Below are 19,001 nucleotides of genomic sequence, written 5' to 3'. Positions count from 1 at the left end.
TCCCCGGTGCTCCCAACATTAACCCCACCAGGACCATGCCTCCTTCCCCTGCCCATGCCAGAGGATGAAGAGGATTTCGGCACACTCCCGGAGTCATCCAACATCAGGCCAGCATCGACATCGCCAGCATCGACATCGCCGCCACCGCTCCATCGCTCCCAGCGGAACGTCAAGGCACCAGACCGGTTGAATCTCTAACTGGCACCAGACTTTTAAACGACATTCTTTTTTTATTTTCCCTGATAAAACACTGTACATGAATTCATTACTATATATCGTTCTCCACCACTCCCGCTGGACTCATTTTTAACAGGGGGTGAATGTGGTAAACCACTGTTTCACCTGTATTAGGTGATGTAAGGTAGGACCTGTACTACAGGTTCGCCGGTAGCTGCTGCCTACTGGCTCCGCCCAGTAGGAGGAGCGTGGTCTCTATTCAACAGCCATTTCGCCAGCTGCTGTGGGAGGTCACACACCTTACTGCAATAAAGCCACAGTTGTATCCAACCTTAATCTTTGTACAATTGATCATGCATCAATAAACAATTCAGAATATTTTTGCTCATTGAACTGATGGTTATTTGACAAACCTGCATTTCGGTTGACTTTTTTCTCCGAATGTCCGAAAGATGGAATCATTTCAATAGGAGCAGCTGCTATAACATTGGTTGGTGCGCCTTGAATCTGACTGTGTTCATTGGTACCAGTTCCTGTGGTCTGATCACCCGTCCCCGCAGCAGGAGCTTGAATCTGACTGTGTTTACTGGGACCAGTTCCTGTGGTCTGATCCCCTTCCCCAGGAGCTTGAATCTGACTGTGTTCACTGGGACCAGTTCCTGTGGTCTGATCCCCTTCCCCAGGAACAGGAGCTTGAATCTGACTGTGTTCACTGGGACCAGTTCCTGTGGTCTGATCCCCTTCCCCAGGAACAGGAGCTTGAATCTGACTGTGTTCACTGGGACCAGTTCCTGTGGTCTGATCACCTTCCCCAGGAACAGGAGCTTGAATCTGACTGTGTTCACTGGGACCAGTTCCTGTGGTCTGATCATCTTCCTCAGGAGCAGGAGCTTGAATCTGACTGTGTTCACTGGTACCAGTTCCTGTGGTCTGATCATCTTCCTCAGGAGCAGGAGCTTGAATCTGACTGTGTTCACTGGGACCAGTTCCTGTGGTCTGATCCCCTTCCCCAGGAACAGGAGCTTGAATCTGACTGTGTTCACTGGGACCAGTTCCTGTGGTCTGATCCCCTTCCCCAGGAGCTTGAATCTGACTGTGTTCACTGGGACCACTTCCTGTGGTCTGATCATCTTCCCCAGGAGCAGGGGCTTGAATCTGACTGTGTTCACTGATACCAGTTCCTGTGGTCTGATCATCGTCCCCAGGAGCAGGAGCTTGAATCTGTCTGTGTTCACTGGGACCAGTTCCTGTGGTCTGATCCCCTTCCCCTGCTGGAAGGTCTTGGGTCTGACATTGTTCACTTGCACTACAAGCTTTACTTGATGAGAGTGGAGTCTCTCTTGATTTCATATCTGGAAAACATTTAACTCCAAGTTATAGCAAAGCATATTAGAATAGAACAGGAACTTGCAGATTCAAACCGACACACTACAAAATGGGAGACAAGAATACTAAACTGAGACGCCGCGACAAATGCCGGCCTACCCACCAATAGGCAATGGATGCCACTCCTACCACAAGAAGGGTGAGGGGATACAGCAGGATTTGCATTGAACAAAAAAGCCAAAAGACCACGATAATGGGAAATGGTGCAAGTGGAAAAATAAGTTGCTCAAACAAAAAAGGGAAACATTATGACAATGGTGCTGATTCTAATGTCACTCCAGGAGTGTGAATGAAATGCTACCCTTCTACACTGCCCAGAATTAAAGTGTACCTCAGTACCACAGGTCATACCTATCTGAATAGAAAATAATAATAATAATCACTTATTGTCACAAGTAGGCTTCAATGAAGTTACTGTGAAAAACCCCTAGTCGCCACATTCCGATGCATGTTCGGTGAGGCCGGTACGGGAATTGAACCCACGCTGCTGGCCTTGCTCTGCGTTACAAGCCAGCTGTTTAGCCCATTAGCACAGACATGGAAACAAACACAACATTGGTGGTGATGGGCTGAGAAGTAGGAGCTGGGGTACAAACAACCTTCTCAGCTTGGTGAGCTGTGAAAAATATTCATCTGTATTGGGGCTTCAGACTTTCAGACTATATCTACCAATTGCTCAGATAAAGGATAAGAAAGAGGCGTGTTAAAGTTTGTGCATTGCCCGAGTTTAGAAAGGTCGGATAAATCAGGGCAGCAGATTATCGTGGGTCATAAAGAATCTCAAAGTGAGTGAGCAACATGTTGGCAAATGGAGTGCAATGTGGGAAAATGAGAGGGTATCTACTTTGTGAAATTGGAACATTTTCAGAATGATGGTGGGTTAGGGGTATTTTAAACTTGTGACACAAATTACTAAAGGATAGGTACAGGTACGAAACGTAATCAAAAGGCAATACAATACAATAAGAGGATGTGACAGTCAGCCCAATTTTATGTTTAGTTTTGGTCACCAAATAACCTGGGACTGGATTCTCTGATTTTGAGGCTATGTCCGGAGCATGTGTCTAGTCTTACGACCAAGAGGTCAGTGCCTCCCCCGCACCAATGCTCCGCCCGGTGGGGAGCTAGCAGCCCCGCCCCGTAAAGCTCCCAGCTTTACCTGCAGATACAGATGGAGAATTGATGGATCCGTGAACGTGCATGCGCATGGTGATGACTGGCGGCAGCCGCACCATACAACATGGCGACGGCCGCAAGCAGATAGAGCCCCCCCGTAACCCCCCTCGCCACCCCTTGACAACGCCCCACCAATCACCCCAGCCCCCGCCGAAGCCCCCCCTCCAGCGGAATGGTCCCTCCCCCCTCCACCGCCCCACCGCCCCCAACATGCGAAGTCCCCAAAAACTTTGAGCACCCGTGCCCCACACCGTAAGGAAGTCGGCCCATTGGAGGCGGGCCACAGGTGACGTCCTGAGGCTGTCCCAACGGTATACGGCGTACTCAGCGAGGGGGCAGAGCATCCGAAAAACGGCACCACCCCCGATTTCGGCGTTATAACAGATACTCCGGTCAATCGGCGAACGGGATTTTGGCATCGGAGAATCCAGCCTCTGATTTGTGCAATCTAATGATGATCAATTCTGAACACTGAACCGAAAGCTAACATGCAGGATAGCAAGCAATCTGAAACGCAAATGGTATGTTGGCCTTTATGTCTGAAATCATTTGAAAAATGCTTTGAATTTCCATCAGGTGTCAGCTGCAGCTCAGTGGAACCATTAATCGGAGTCATTGCGAGAGGACTCGAGTACAGGAGTAAAAAGGTCTCGCTGCAATTGTGTGGACTAAGGTGGGATTGCACCTGGAGTATTGTGCATGGGTTTGATCTCCTCACTTTTTAAAAAATAAATTTAGAGTGCCCAATTTATTTTTTCCAATTAAGGTCAATTTAGTGTGGCCAATCCACCTACCCTGCACATCTTTTGGCTTGTTGGGGCGAAACCCATGCAAACACGGGGAGAATGTGCAAACTCCACACGGACAGTGACCCAGAGCCGGGATCGAACCTGGGACCTCAGCACCGTGAGGCAGCAGTGCTAACCCACTGTACCATTGTGCTGCTCTGGATCGCCTAACTTAAGGCGATCCCTTCTGGCATACCTGCTGGCATTGTTCTGCATTACAAGCTGACTGAGGAGAGATTGAGGACGCTGGGTCTGTGCTCATTAGAGTTTACAAGAATAACAGATGATCTCTTTGAAACATTCAAAATCACTACAAGGCGTGATAGGGTGACACATGAAAGATGTGTCCCCTCATGTGGAGGTCTAGAACGAGGGGACATAACTTCAGAATAAGGGGTTGTACATTTGAACTGTGAACTAGACGTAGTGTGCCATTCAGCCCAGTGTGTCTGCTCCATCATTCAATAAGATACAGGCTGATCTGATTGTGGCCTCAACTCCATATCTCGACCTATTCCCCATTGACTCCCTTGTTAATCAAGAATCTATCAAGCTCTGCCTTAAAAATACCCAATGAGTCTGCCTCCACTGCTCTCTGGAAAAGAGTATTCCAAAGGCACAAAACACTCGGAGAGAAAAATAATTTCCTCATCCCCATCTTAAATGGGGGAGTGCTTATTTTTAAACAGTCCCCCCTAGTTCTAGTCTCCCCCACAAGCGGAAACATCCTTTAAGCAACTACCCTGTCAAATCCAAAGTAGGACTGGGATGAGAAGGAATTTCTTCACTTGGAGGGTTCAATTTTGGGAATTCTCCATGCAGGAGGGCTCATTGGGTACGTTAAAGGCAGAGATCAATAGATATCCAGATATTAAAGACATCAATCAGCTGCAGCTGTACTAAACCTTGGTAAGGCCACATTTGGAGTACTGTGTGCAGTTCTGGTCACCTCATTTTAGGAAGGATGTGGTAGCTTTGGAAAAGGTGCAAAGGAGATTTACCAGGATGTTGCCTGGAATGGAGAGTAGGTCTTACGAGGAATTGTTGAGGGTGCTGGGCCTTTTCTCATTAGAACGAAGAAGGATGAGGGGTGACTTGATAGAGGTTTTAAGATGATCAGGGGAATAGATAGAGTAGACAGTCAGAGACTTTTTCCCCAGATGGAACAAACCATGACAAAGGGACATAAATTTAAGGTGAATGGTGGAAGATATAGGGGGGATGTCAGAGGTTCTTTACCCAGAAAGTAGTGGGGGCATGGAATGCACTGCCTGTGGAAGTAGTTGAGTCGGAAACATTAGGGACCTTCAAGCGGCTATTTGATAGGTACATGGATTACGGTAGAATGATGGTGTGTAGATTGATTTGTTCTTAATCTAGGACAAAAGTTCGGCACAACATCGTGGGCCGAAGGGCCTGTTCTGTGCTGTATTTTCTATGTTCTATCAAATAACAAGGGGATAGTGCGTGGAAGGGTCTTTGAAGTGGAAGATCAGACATGATCTAGCTGAACTGTGGAGCAGACTTGAGGGGCCAAATGGCCTACTCCTGTTTCTACCTCCCATGTCCCTAGGTCATGTGAGTCTTCAGCACCCCCTGATCGAAAGTTGGATAAAGAGGAAGTTTTTCACTCAGTTGATGAAATCTGCACATCAATGAAAGAGAGAGAGAAGTCTGTGAGCAAAGATTGATGCACTCGCAACCGTTTTTCAAATGGTCCAACTTGGATTTTGCAGCATAGTCTGTGCTGGTGCTCTGAAAGGGCAACATGTCCACTTTTTGTCTGTAACCCTATACATTCGTTGACCCCAAGTACCCTGACCAATTTCCCTTTAATATTTTCAGATAAAGCTTTGCAGATTTCATCAACTGAGTGAAAAACTTCCTCTTTATCCAACTTTCGATCTTTTGCCAACCATTCTGAATATATGTCCTGGTCCACTTACCAGGGGGAATTTTATTCGGTATTGAAAAGTTTGTGTCATCTTGAAAACCTCAATGCTTTCTATAATCTAAAGAGAACAGGCCTTACTTTTCCAAACACTATTCATTAACTAAATCCCTCATCCCGAATAATATCATGGTAAATCCCCCATGAAACCATAGGAACATAGATCATAGGAGGCGTAGGCCATTCGGCCCTTCGAGCCTGCTCTGTCCTTCAGTATGATCATGGCTGATCATCCGACTCAATAGCCTGATCTTGCCTTCCCCCCATATCCTTGGATCCCTTTCGTCCCAAGAGCTATATCGAACTCCTTCTTGAAAACATACAATGTTTTAGCCTCAACTACTTTCTGTAGCAGTGAATTCCACAGGCTCAACACATTCTGGGTGAAGACATTTCTCCTCATCTCAGTCCGAAATAGTCCTCAGACTGTGACCTCTGGTTCTAGACTACCCCACCATCGGGAACATCCTCCCTGCCCAGTACCGATTGCTCCAATACTCCGCTAGTCACTGCCTGCGATTTGGAAAATATCCGTCCTACTCTTGTTTCCTATCTGCCAATCAGTTTTCTATCTATCTCAATACACTACTCCTAATCCGATGAGTTTTAATTTTACACACTAGTCTCTTATGTGGGACTTTGCCGAAAGCCTCCTGAAAGTGCAAATAAACCACAACAACTGGCAATCCCTCATCAGCTCCACTAGTTACAGGGCAGCATGGTGGCGCAGTGGTTAGCACTGCTGCCTCATGGCACCAAGGTCCCAGGCTTAATCCGGCTCTGGGTCACTGTCCGTGTGGAGTTTGCACATTCGCCCCGTGTTTGCGTGGGTTTTGCCCCACAACCCAAAGATATGCAGGGTAGGCGGAATGGCCACGCTAAATTGCCCCTTAATTGGAAAAAATGAATTGGGTACTCTAAATTTTTTTTTAAACTCTACTAGTTACATCCTCAAAGAATCCCAGTAAATTTGTCAAGCATGATTTACATAGAACAGAGAACAGTACAGCACAGAACAGGCCCTTCAGCCCTCGATGTTGTGCCGAGCATTGTCTGAACCCAAGATCAAGCTATCCCACTCCCTGTCATTCTGGTGTGCTCCATGTGCCTATCCAATAACCGCTTGAAGGTTCCTGAAGTGTCCGACTCCACTATCACAGCAGGCAGTCCATTCCACACCCTAACCACTCTCTGAGTAAAGAACCTACCTTGGATATCCCTCCTATATCTCCCACCCTGAATCTTATAGTTATGCTCCCTTGTAACAGCTACATCCACCCGAGGAAATAGTCTCTGAACGACCACTCGATCTATCCCCCTCATCATCTTATAAACCTCTATTAAGTCGCTTCTCATCCTCCTCCGCTCCAAAGAGAAAAGCCCTAGCTCCCTCAACCTTTCCTCATAAGACCTACCCTCCAATCCAGGCAGCATCCTGGTAAATATCCTTTGCACCCTTTCCAATGCTTCCACATCCTTCCTATAATGAGGTGACCAGAACTGCACACAATACTCCAAATGTGGTCTCACCAGGGTCATGTACAGTTGCAGCATAACCCCATGGCTCTTAAACTCAAGCCCCCTGTTAATAAACGCTAACACACTATAGGCTTTCTTCAGGGCTCTATCCACTTGAGTGGCAACCTTCAGAGATCTGTGGACATGAACCCCAACATCTCTCTGTTCCTCCACACTCCTCAGAACCCTGCCGTTGATCCTGCAACCCACATTCAAATTTGTCCTTCCAAAATGAATCACCTCACGCTTATCAATTGGCCAAATTTCCCTCTATCCCACAGCTCCTTACTTTCTTCATAAGCCGACCATGGGGAACCTTATCAAATGCCTTACTGAAATCCATGTATATGACATCAACTGCTCTACCTTTATCTACACACTTAGTTACCTCCTCAAAGAATTCAATCAAATTTATGAGGCAAGACTTACCCTTCACGAGTCTGTGTTGATTATCCCGGATTAAGCTGCATCTTTCAAAATGGTCATTAATCCTATCCTTCAGGACCTTTTCCATTAACTTACCGACCACCAAAGTAAGACTAACCGGCCTATTATTACCAGGATCATTCCTATTATCTTTCTTGAACAGAGGAACAACATTCGCCACTCTCCAGTCCTCTGGCACTGTCCCTGTGGACAAAGCCAAAGGCTCTGCAATCTCATCCCTTGCCTCCTAAAGAATCCTAGGATATAGCCCATCTGGCCCAGGGGACTTGTCGACCCTCAGGTTTTTCAAAATTGCTAATACATCTTCCCTCAGAACATCTACCTCCTCCAACGTACCCACCTGTATCACACTCTCATCCTCAGAAACATGGCCCCTCTCCTTGGTGAACACTGAAGAAAAGTATTTATTCAACGCCTCTCCTATCTCTTCTGACTTTATGCACAAGTTCCCACTATTGTCCTTGACCGTCCCGAACCTCACCCTGGTCATTCTTTTACTTCTCACATAAGAGTAAAAAGCCTTGGGGCGTTCCTTGATCCGACCCACCAAGGACTTCTCATGCTCCCTCCTCGCTCTCCTAAACCCCTTTTTTTTTTTAGCTCATTTCTTGCTACCTAGTAACCCTCAAGCGAACCAACTGAACCTTGTTTTCTCATCCTTACATACGCTTCCTTTTTCCTCTTGACAAGACATTCAACCTCTTTTGTGAACCATTTCTCTTTCGTAAATCCATTCTGACTCTGTCCAATTCTTCCACTGTTTTTCAAGTGCTCTGCTATTATATCTCTAATAATGGACTCTAGAATTTTCCCCACTACCAACATCAGGCTGACTGGTTTATAATTCCCTGTTTTCTTTCTAGCTCTCTTTTTAAATAGTGGGGTTACATCAGCTAATTTCCAATCTTTTGGAACTGTTCCAGAGTCTGTAGCATCTTGGAAGATGTCCATCAATGCATCCACTATTTCTCGTGTCCTCAAGTCTTCTGGGATAGAGATTAGCAGGCCCTGCGGATTTATCAGCCTTGAGTCCCATCGACTTTCCCAACACCATTTCCCTACTAATACCAATTTATTTCAGTTCCTCCCTCTCACTAAACCCTGCATTGCCCAACATTTATGGTATTTTTTGTGCCTTCCTTTGTGAAGACAGAACCAAACTTCAGTTGTCCAGCCATTCCTTTGTTCCCCATTATAAATTCCCATATCTGACTGTAAGGGACCTAACATTTGTCTTCACCAATTCTTCTCTCTTTATATACCTAAAGAAACTTTTACAGTCAGTTTTTATGTTCCCCGTAAGCTTACTCGCAGACTTTATTTTCCCCCCCTTCTTTATCAATCCCTTGCTCCTCCTTTGCTGAATTCTGAACTGTTCCCAGTCCTCAGGTCTGTTGTTTTTTCTGGCTAATTTGTATGCCTCTTCCTTGGATCTAATATTATCTCAATATCTCTTGTAAGTCCTGATTTGGCCACCTTGCCCGTTTTATTTTTGCGCCAGATTGGGATAAGCAAATGTTTCAGTTCAACCACGCGCTCCTTGAATGTTGCCAATGTCTATCCATCGACATCCCTTTAACTAAGGTTTCCCAATCCATCAACTCGCGTCTCATACCATTGCAGTTTCCTTTAACATTCAGGACCGTAGTCTCAGAATCAACTCGTCACTCTCCACCTTGATGAAGAATTCTATCATATTATTGTCGCTCATCCTCAAATAGTCTCACACAACTAGATTGCCAATTATGTCTTTCTCATTACTGGGCAGCGTGGTGATGCAGTGGTTAGCACTGCTGCCTCACAGCTCCAGGGACCCGGGTGTGAAGTTTGCGCATTCGCCCCGTGTCTGCGTGGGTTTCCTCAGGGTGCTCCATTTTTCTCCCACAGTGCAAAAATGTGCAGGTTAGGTGGATTGGCCCTGTTAAATTTCCCCTTAGTGTACAATGATGTGCCGGTTAGTTGGGGTTGTGCGATTATGGGGATAGGGTGTAGAGCATGGGCTCTTTCCAAGGGCTGGTGTAGATTCGATGGACCGAATGGCCTCCTTCTGCACTGTAAATTCTATGATTACACAATACCCAGTCCAGGGTATTCTAGTTGGTTCCTCAACGGGTTGGTCCAGAAAACCATCCCGTATACATCCCAGGAATTCCTCCACCACGGTATTGTGACTAATTTTATTTGCCCAATCTATATGCACTTTAAATTCACCCATAATTAAAGTCATTTATTTTTTGTATGCATCTCTAATATCCTGTCTGAAGCCATTTTCAACATTACCATTACAGTTTGGGGGTCTATGTCCAACCCCCTTCTGATGGCTTTCCCTCGTTCCTGAATTTCAGTGCCCGGAATTCTCCATAATACTCTATAGATGTTCAACCAATGATTTGAAGTTCCAGCATGTTCTTTTGACTCACACGTCCTGTTTTTGTCCTTTGTGAAAGAAAGTTACACTTGATTTTTAATCATCTTTTCAATTTGTCTTGCCACCATTTATGTTTATGGACACCATGGTCTTTCTATTCATCTACGTCTTCTCAAACCCGTGCCGTTGACAGAATATCATCTTTCCACATTAGTTCCCCAAGCAGCACGGTGGCATAGTGGTTTGCACTGCTGCCTCACAGCATAAGGGACTCGGGTGACAGTCTTTGTGGAGTCTGCACTTTCTCCTCGGGTGTGCGTGGATTTCCTCCGGGTGCTCTGGTTTCCTCCCACATTCCAAAGATATGCAGGTTGAGTGGATTGGCCATGCCAAATTGGCCCTTAGTGTCGAAAGGTCAGGTGGGGTTCCTGGATTACGGGGATAGGGTGGAGGTGTGGGCTTAAGTAGGGTGCTTGTTCAAAGGGCCGGTGCAGACTCGATGGGCCGAATGGCCTCCTTCTACACTGTAAATTCTATGATTCATCACTTCACACTGGTTTAGCTCACTGAGCTAAATCACTGGCTTTTAAAGCAGACCAAGCAGGCCAGCAGCACGGTTCGATTCCCGTACCAGCGTCCCCGAACAGGCGCCGGAATGTGGCGACTAGGGGCTTTTCACAGTAACTTCATTGAAGCCTGCTCATGACAATAAGCGATTTTCATTTCATCTCATTTCATTTCCTTCACATTGACCTGCATTTATCGCATTTCTGCCATTTCACTGTCCTGTCCAGGTAATTCTTCAGTCTAGGCATACCTGCACTGTGGTAGAAATCTCACTGATTAATGACTGAACAGTAATTATTGTGCAGTAATTTCACTGATGGGCCAAAGGGCCTCTTTCTCTGCTGTAAATGACTATGAGCAGAATATTAATTCTGGAAGGTTTTGTAAGGCTGAAACTGAACTTTCCTCTCTCCAACGGCCGTATCAGTTCACTTAAACATTTCTAAAAATGCACACACTGTGGAATCAGTTCCGCTAGCTTTGTCTTTTGCAAGTATTTTAACTGCACCAGGAATAGTGGCTGCATTTCAAGTGCTGTCAGCTAGTTTCAATTCCTGCTACAATACTAACGATCTAAAATAACCTGAACTAGCCAAGAATGTAAATGATTAATTTCTAAAGAACAATATAAAAGTTTGCAACACCTACACAAATTTAAAAACATGAGTGAATGGAATGTGAGATGGTCCCAGGGCAATGGGGTTTACCATAGAATCATAGTTTTACAGCACAAAAAGAGGCCCTTCCTGATCTTGTGCTAGAAGGAAAACAGTAACATGATGTTCCAACAGTTCAGGGAAGAGGCTTTATTTGTTGCGCTGATAACAGTTTTTACAACAGTGTTCCTTATTCAATTTAAATGTTTTTGGTGTGTAGTGAAGACGGATAATAATTGCACAGATATATTTTCGGCAACAACGTAGTTTATGTGAAACTGACAATCTGACTGGAAACTGGCAAAACCCACAATGGCTCATAATTTCTCTGTCTTTCCACAAAACATTTGTCTGAATTCATGGCATCTCCAATAACTGAACCAATAATTTCTACAGAATAGGAGAATACCAGTCCTCTCCCTCAGTCTCATTCCTCCCGGCTCCCCAATGCAAACTCAACTCTGTACTTAGTTCCTTTTCCACCTCTCAGTGTTATGACACTGAAAGAACTTTGCCCTCTGTGTCGTTTACCGGCATCTCTCGTGTTCGCTTTCTGAATGACTCACCTGTTTCACGATCCAGCAGAGATAACTTGGAAACGATGCTTCATGTACGGAGACCGGACAGGCCATTACGTTGGCAAAAAAGGAACTCACTCACGAGAAAAACTGAAAACAGAAGTAAGAAAACCAATACCACATGGTTTGACTTTAGTCAAAGGAACGAATAACTGAATATTCATAGAATTTAGAACATAGAATTTACAGTGCAGAAGGAGGCCACTCGGCCCATCGAGTCTGCACCGGCCCTTGGAAAGAGCACCCGACTTAAGCCCCACACCTCCACCCTATCCCCGTAACCCAGGAACCCCACTTAACCTTATTGGACACTAAGAGCAATTTAGCGTGGCCAATCCACCCAACCTGCACATCTTTGGACTGTGGGAGGAAACTGGAGCGCCCGGAGGAAACCCACGCAGACACAGGGAAAACGTGCAGACTCCACACAGACAGTGACCCAAGCCGGGAATCGAACCTGGGAACGTGGCACTGTGAAGCAACCGTGCTCTCCATTGTGCTACCGTGCTGCCCACATATGTTCGTTGAATACATTAAAAGCATTTGAACAATGCTTTTTGAAAAATGGTAAAAGAGAAACAATTTGTGAATCACTTCATTGATGCAGACATTGATAAAATGGATCAGGCAAACCAGAGATAAAGTGTGACTCCACTAACATTCTGGTATAAGTAAACAGAACTGTTTTAGTGGTTAAAGATGGCCTTCAACTGCATGCATATCCAATCACAGATCACAACCAGCTATCAGCCAGATCAGTATTAACAACAGTCTCACCATATCAGATATTAAGCAGGCTTAAAGCAGGTTACTATTTTAACTATGAAAAATTACTTTCCATATCAGCATTGGCTCAGAGATTTTTTCTGTGCAGTAGTGATTTTATGAGTTTCTTGTCCTTCAATTCTATAACAGAGTGCTCAGATGAATGTGGCATTCTCAGATATACTTTTACAGAATTATTGTTATTCGTTCATGGGACGTAGGCGGCGGTAGGCTGAGTCAGCATTTATTAATTTCCCTTGAGAGGGTAGTTAAGGGTCAACCACATTGCTGTGGGTCTGGAGTCACATGTAGGCCAGACCAGGTAAGGATGGCAGATTTCCTTCCCGAAAGAAAACCAAATGGGTTTTCCTGATAATCAACAATGATTTCCTGGTCATCATTAGATTTTTAAAATTCCAGATTTTTATTAAATTCAATTATTTCAGCATCTGCAGTGGCGGAATTTGAACCTGGGCCCCCAAAGCTCTGGTCTCTGGTTACTAATCCAGTGACAATACCACAATGCCACCACTTCCCTTCATACAAACTTGTACAAACTCAGCCCAATTTCATGGTGTTATTTAATCAAGCGAGGAACTTAGTTCAGTACAAGCTGGTGAAAGATAGAAAGACTCAAGTCAAACTGGTAGATTTTCCACCATCGTCTCGTTATAACCCCCAGGACGACGAGCTGATTGATCTCCCCGTGGGGCTCATGGGAGTACAAGCTCCCCCGGAGAGGAGGAGATAAAAGCCGGCCCAGGAAGGAGCTGACATCGCAGGATGATCCCGGCTGGGACTTGTCCAGATGATTAGTTGCTGTGTTTCCTAACTGTGAGGACGGAATAAACTACTTTTGACTCACCTTTTAAGGACTCCTCATTGACTACAATACATATGAAGAATAAAGGGATTAAGGGTTATGGTGTTCGGGCCGGAAAGTGGAGCTGAGTCCACAAAAGATCAGCCATGATCTCATTGAATGGCGGAGCAGGCTCGAGGGGCCAGATGGCCTACTCCTGCTCCTAGTTCTTACGTTCTTAGATCATCATGAAATTATCATAAAGAGAACATGCTGGAATGCTTAGCAGGCCTGTCAGCATTATAAGGATAAGAACAAAATACTGCAGATGCTGAAAATCTTAAATAAAAACAAAGTGCTGGGAAAACTCAGCAGGTTTGGCAGCATACGTACGGAAAGAACACAGAGTCTATAGTTCAATATGACTATTCTTCAGGTTGTAATTTCAGCGAGATTGTTTCACTATCACAGATGGAGTTACCTGTCAGTTACCTTGTTTTGCTCCTCATTTTTGCCCGGTGACTCGCTCCTCACTCTGTGGTGCTCAGGCATGGTACAAATAATGCTGCTAGATGGGCTAAACCTGATCAAGCAAACACAGCAATAATGGATAGTTTAGTGCACGGTCAGGATCAGACAAAAGACTGATAACACCAGTTGCTGTTTGTGGTGATTGTAGATCTGAGTAGATGCAATACAACTGAGCAAGAGGGAGCACGGGAGAGCTATAAATACACAGGGACAGGAAGTGAGGACACACTTCACGGAAGGCAGAACTGAAAGCAGGACACAGACAGGCAGCATTTGAGGTAGCCCTAAGTTAAGCTCTGAAAACAGAACAAATTCACAACAAAGCATCTTCTCCAACTTTGAGACTATGAGCTTTATTAAGACACGAGGAACAACACATTGTTAACACCAGTGAAAGCGCATTCTTAAATGAGGAAGTGTTCTCACTTGATCGGAAAATTCAGACACAATGCTATTGGTGCAATAATTAACCAATTCTGACAGTGATGTCCCTTGGCATTGCTGAGGGTGAGTTGTGCTGTTTTACATACTTGTACCATATATTATTCTGTCATGTAGCAGCTGGGTGTCCTTCTCCTGTGCACATTTAGGACTGCAGGTTGCAATTGCCGTGCTTGACTGACATCAGTAGTAGATTAATTGGTAGACCTTTGTTTAATTGGAGAGACTGCAGCTGCTTTACCAAAGTTTACTAGTTGGAGTTACAGGATGACTCGAGCTTGTCAGCAAGTTGCCAGGTGTAGATGCTACTTATTTTCATACATAGATTAATGCAAAGTTGCAGGTCATAAACACCCCAGAATACAGCAGAGGAGGCAGTAGAACAGAATGGAACGGCACAGGGAGCCATTTAATCAATGATGCATGTACCGACTATTTGAAAGAGCTATTCAATTAATCCTCGTCCCCAGCCCTGCAAAGTTTTACTTTTCAAGCATATATCCAACCCCCCTTTTCAGAGTTATTACTGCATCTGTTTCCATCGCCCATTCAGGCAGTGCATTCGAGGTCATTTGTTTCAACTTGCTGCATAAAAATAATTCTCAATGTCCCCTGGTTCATTTGCAAACAATCTTTATTTTTAGATGTGTTTGCTTGAGAAGAGCACCTTGCACAGTGGACCCACAGATTCAAAGTAATAATAATCTTTATTGCTGTCACAATGGGCACAGTAATGAAGTTACTGCGAAAATCCTCTCGTCGCCACACTCCGGTGCCTGTTCGAGTACACAGAGGGATAATTCAGAACTTCCAATTCACCTAACAGTACATCTTTCGGGACTTATGGGGGGAAACCGGAGCACCCGGAGGAAACCCACGCAGCCACAGTGAGAACGTGCAGACTCCGCACAGACAGTGACCCAAACCGGGAATCGAACCTGGGACCCTGGTGCTGTGAAGCTAACCACTGTGCGACCGTGCTGCCCTCAGTTCCTCGGCCAGTTGAACTGTTCAGGCGCCACAATGCACTTGGCAAAGAGACATCGGACTGCACCAATTATTATCAAGGATTCTATTTAATGTCTCTTTCATGGAAACTGCAAAAACAAATACGCACTGGACTGTAATGGACACCACATTCAGCGACACACACCAGACGCCAACCGTCCCTTCAGTTAGGGCTCTTACTGTATTAATGAGAGATGCACACATGACATGGATTTCAGAAGGATACAGGGAGAAGGCAGCACGGTGGCACAGTGGATTAGCACTGCGCCCTCACGGCACCGAGGTCCCAGATTCGATCCTGGCTCTGGGTCACTGTCCGTGTGGATGTGGGGCAGTGGGTTAGCACTGCTGCCTCACGGCACCGAGGTCCCAGATTCGATCCCGGCTCTGGGTCACTGTCCGTGTGGATGAGGGACAGTGGGTTAGCACTGCTGCCTCACGGCACCGAGGTCACAGATTCGATCCCTGCTCTGGGTCACTGTCCGTGTGGAGTTTGCACATTCTCCCTGTGTTTGCGTGGGTCTCGCCCCCACAACCCAAAAATGTGCAAGTTAAGTGGATTGGCCACCACTAAATTACCCTTAATTGGAAAAAAAATGAATTAGGTACTCTTAATAAAAAAAAGAAGGATGCAGGGCACGAGTGTTGTTGTTCCAGCAAATCCTGTTCAGGGAACCTCCCAACCTCATAACGGGCACCCAGGGGCGAGACGTTATATCTGATGGTTGGGTTTGGACACGGACATTGAGACATTGGCTCAATCTGTCAAGAGCACCAGAGGCTTCCCGCGGCGACATCTCTACACCCTTGGGAGTGGCTGGGAACCCTTGGGCATCAATTCCGTCGGTCCATTCCTGGGTTCAATGTTTCTCATTCTGGTGGACGCCCATTCTAAACGGCTGGAGGTTCATAAGATGGTGACAATCCCCGACCATCGAGTTTATGCACATTTCTTTTTCCACCCACTTCATGGACCACCATTGAGAAGCTAGGTGCTCGTAACAGATAGTGGGATCTCTTTCACGAATGAAGAATTTACCCCTTTCATGAAAGGCAACAGGATTCGGCACGTCCACACTGTCCCATACCATCTGGCATCAAATGGTTTATAGAATCATAGAATCCCTACAGTGCAGAAGGAGGCCATTTGGCCCATCAAGTCTGTACTGTCCCTGCCATATTCCCGCAACCCTAACCTTTTGGACACTAAGGAGCAATTTAATATGGTCAATCCACCTAAGGTGCACATCGTTGGATTGTGGGAGGAAACTGGAGGACCCGGAGGAAACCCACGCACACACGGGGAGAACAATTTGGTTGTGTTTGATGTTTTTGATTTATAAATGCCTTAATAACAATATTTATTAAAAAAAACACATGCACATTCCAATCACTCTCACATCAATTTTATATTGTAGACCAAGGGGCTGGTTTAGCTCACTGAGCTAAATCGCTGGCTTTTAAAGCAGACCAAGCAGGCCAGCAGCACGGTTCGATTCCCGTATCAGCCTCCCTGGACAGGCGCCGGAATGTGGCGACTTGGGGCTTTTCGCAGTAACTTCATTGAAGCCCACTCTTGACAATAAGCGATTTTCTATTCTATTTTCTATTTCTAAGTTGTTATATTTACATCAGCCCTTCTGCACATTGACAGAGAAGGCTATGTGATTATCCACAGCACAAGGTCACAGTGCTACAACCATCTGGCAATTTCTGTTAGAATGTAAAGAGAACAATGGTGTATTGGTCTGTTAGAGACATATTGATAGGGATTGATTAACTCAACAAACAATGGACCTCCAGTGGCAGCATGTAGGGGGGAAGTTGCACTTTTGGGTGGCTCCTGCTCGAGGCTAGTTTTTTTTTGAGTTAATGCCCGGTCCCAGGGGCAGTTTTTTGATGATCGAGTGGAGGAAGGCAGAAGGAAGGCGGATAATGACGAAAAATCAGAAAAAAAGCTGCTTTGAAGCAGGGTACACCGTCGAGTGAAAGGGCCAGCCCAGGAGCTGGAAAGATGGCGGAGGCTGGCCCGCTGGGTGGGGCCGCACTGCTTAAGGCAGAGATGACCGAGGTGATGGCTTTGGAATTGGAGAAGCAAGTTTACAAAGCACATGGAGGTATTAAGGAAGGAGATAACGGTGGAGTTGAAGGTGTTGGTGGAGGAGGCAATTGTCCAGGTGAAGGTGGCTGTGTCGATGGCGTCGGATGAAGTGAGGGAGCAGGGTGAGAAAATGAAGGGAGTGGAGGAGGCCATGTCGCAGCACAGCGATCAGCTCACCTCGATGGCGGAGGAGTTGATGAGGGTGGTCAAGGCTAACAAAGGGCTGCGAGTAAAGTTGGACGATTTGAAAAATCGATTGAGGCGGCAAAATCTGAGGATGGTGGGCCTGCCCGAGGGGCTGCAGGGGTTGAGGCTGATGCAGTACTTTGCCATGATGTTGGTGAGTTTAGAGGGAGAGGAACCCTCTCGGTATGAACTGGACCGAGCTCATCGGTCGCTGAGGCCTAAACCGAAGGCGAATGAGCCGCCAAGAGCAGTGATTGTTTGCTTCCACAGGAGCCATGTGAAGGAGAATGACCAGAGCTGGGCGCAGAAGCGGGAGGTGCAGTGGGCTGGAGTTGGTGTTCATATCTACCAGGACTTAACTGTGGAGCTGGCGAGGGGGTAGGCATCCTTCGGCCAAGGGAAGACGGCACTGTACAACGTCAAGGTGCGATTTGCCGTAGTGTACCCAGCGAAGTTGAGGGTGACCTACAACTCCAGAGACTTTTACTTTGAGACGGTAGAGGTGGCGGAGGAGTATATATATAGTTCTGTTTTCTATTTTTGACTTAATCTGGGTCTTTTTCTGGGTTTTGTATGTTTGCACTGGATATGTTTGGTTGAGGGGGATATGTTTTTTCTGGTTCTTTTCCTGGGACCGGGTGGGGGGGCCTGGGCAGGGGCCCCCTTCCTGCAAGCTTAATTAGCTAGTGAACAAGGGCAGCACGGTGGCACAGTGGGTTAGCCCTATTGTCTCACGCCGCTGAGGTCCCAGGTTCGATCCCGGCTCTGGGTCACTGTCTGTGTGGAGTTTGCACATTCTCCCCGTGTTTGCATGGGTTTCGCCCCCACAACCCAAAGATGTGCAGGGTAGGTGGAATGGCCACGCTAAATTGCCCCTTAATTGGAAAAATGAATTGGGTACTCTAAATTTATTTTTAAAAAGTTAGCTAGTGAACAGAGGTGTGGTGGGGGAGAGACATTGGAGCCTGGCGAGCCGGTTTCAGTGGGCCTAGAAGGTGTGAAAAGTGTGGGGGGGGGGGGAGAGGAACGATACCAGGTGAGGTGTTTTCAAGAGGAAGTGGATGGGGGCATTATGGGAGGGGGGAGGGGTTCGATGGTAACAATGGGTGGGGGCGGGTCAGGTGTAGGGCCCAGAGTTAGGATGATGGTGGATAGGAATGTGAGGGAGAGGGTGAGAGATCCTCGGTTAGGTTAATTATGTGGAACATGAGGATGTTAGGAGGACCAGTGAAGAGGTCGAGGATGCTCGCGCACCTAAACAGTTGAAAGGCCGATGTGGCTTTGTTACCGGAGATTCAGTTGAGGATGAAAGACCAGATGAAGCTTAGGAAGGGCTGGGTAAGCCAAATGTTTCATTCGGGGTTTGACAGGAGGGAGCGGGAAGTAGCGGTTTTGGTTAGTAAGAGAGTGAGATTCCAGATGGAGAAGGTGGTAGCAGACGAGGGGAGGGTAGGTATGTGATAGTGACAGGGGCATTGGGGGGGGGGGGGGGGGGGGGGGGGGCTGGTGGGGTTGGCAAGCATGTATGGTCCCAACTGGGACATTGTCGCGTTCA

General features: G+C 46.3%; 1 protein-coding gene across 1 annotated transcript; it reads right to left on the bottom strand.

Annotated features, from left to right (window-relative positions):
- Nucleotides 1–273: 273 nt before the first annotated feature.
- On the bottom strand, nucleotides 274–11,692 carry LOC119966862 (protein SPT2 homolog). Its single transcript, XM_038798826.1, has 2 exons — nucleotides 11,601–11,692; nucleotides 274–1,529 (listed from the first exon to the last, which is right to left on the bottom strand). Exon 2 carries the CDS (start codon nucleotides 1,525–1,527, stop codon nucleotides 529–531), a length of 999 nt encoding a protein of 332 aa, XP_038654754.1. The 5' UTR covers nucleotides 1,528–1,529; nucleotides 11,601–11,692; the 3' UTR covers nucleotides 274–528.
- Between the last annotated feature and the right edge of the window lie 7,309 nt (nucleotides 11,693–19,001).

Source organism: Scyliorhinus canicula, chromosome 6, assembly GCF_902713615.1.
Source record: "Scyliorhinus canicula chromosome 6, sScyCan1.1, whole genome shotgun sequence".
Taxonomy (NCBI): domain Eukaryota; kingdom Metazoa; phylum Chordata; class Chondrichthyes; order Carcharhiniformes; family Scyliorhinidae; genus Scyliorhinus; species Scyliorhinus canicula.
Note: the sequence above shows the minus strand (reverse complement) of the source record. Positions and strands in the feature narration are given on the sequence as shown.

Excerpts from the sequence above, each read along its gene's own strand:
- LOC119966862 (XM_038798826.1), bottom strand. The coding sequence starts at position 1,527 with ATGAAATCAAGAGAGACTCCACTCTCATCAAGTAAAGCTTGTAGTGCA.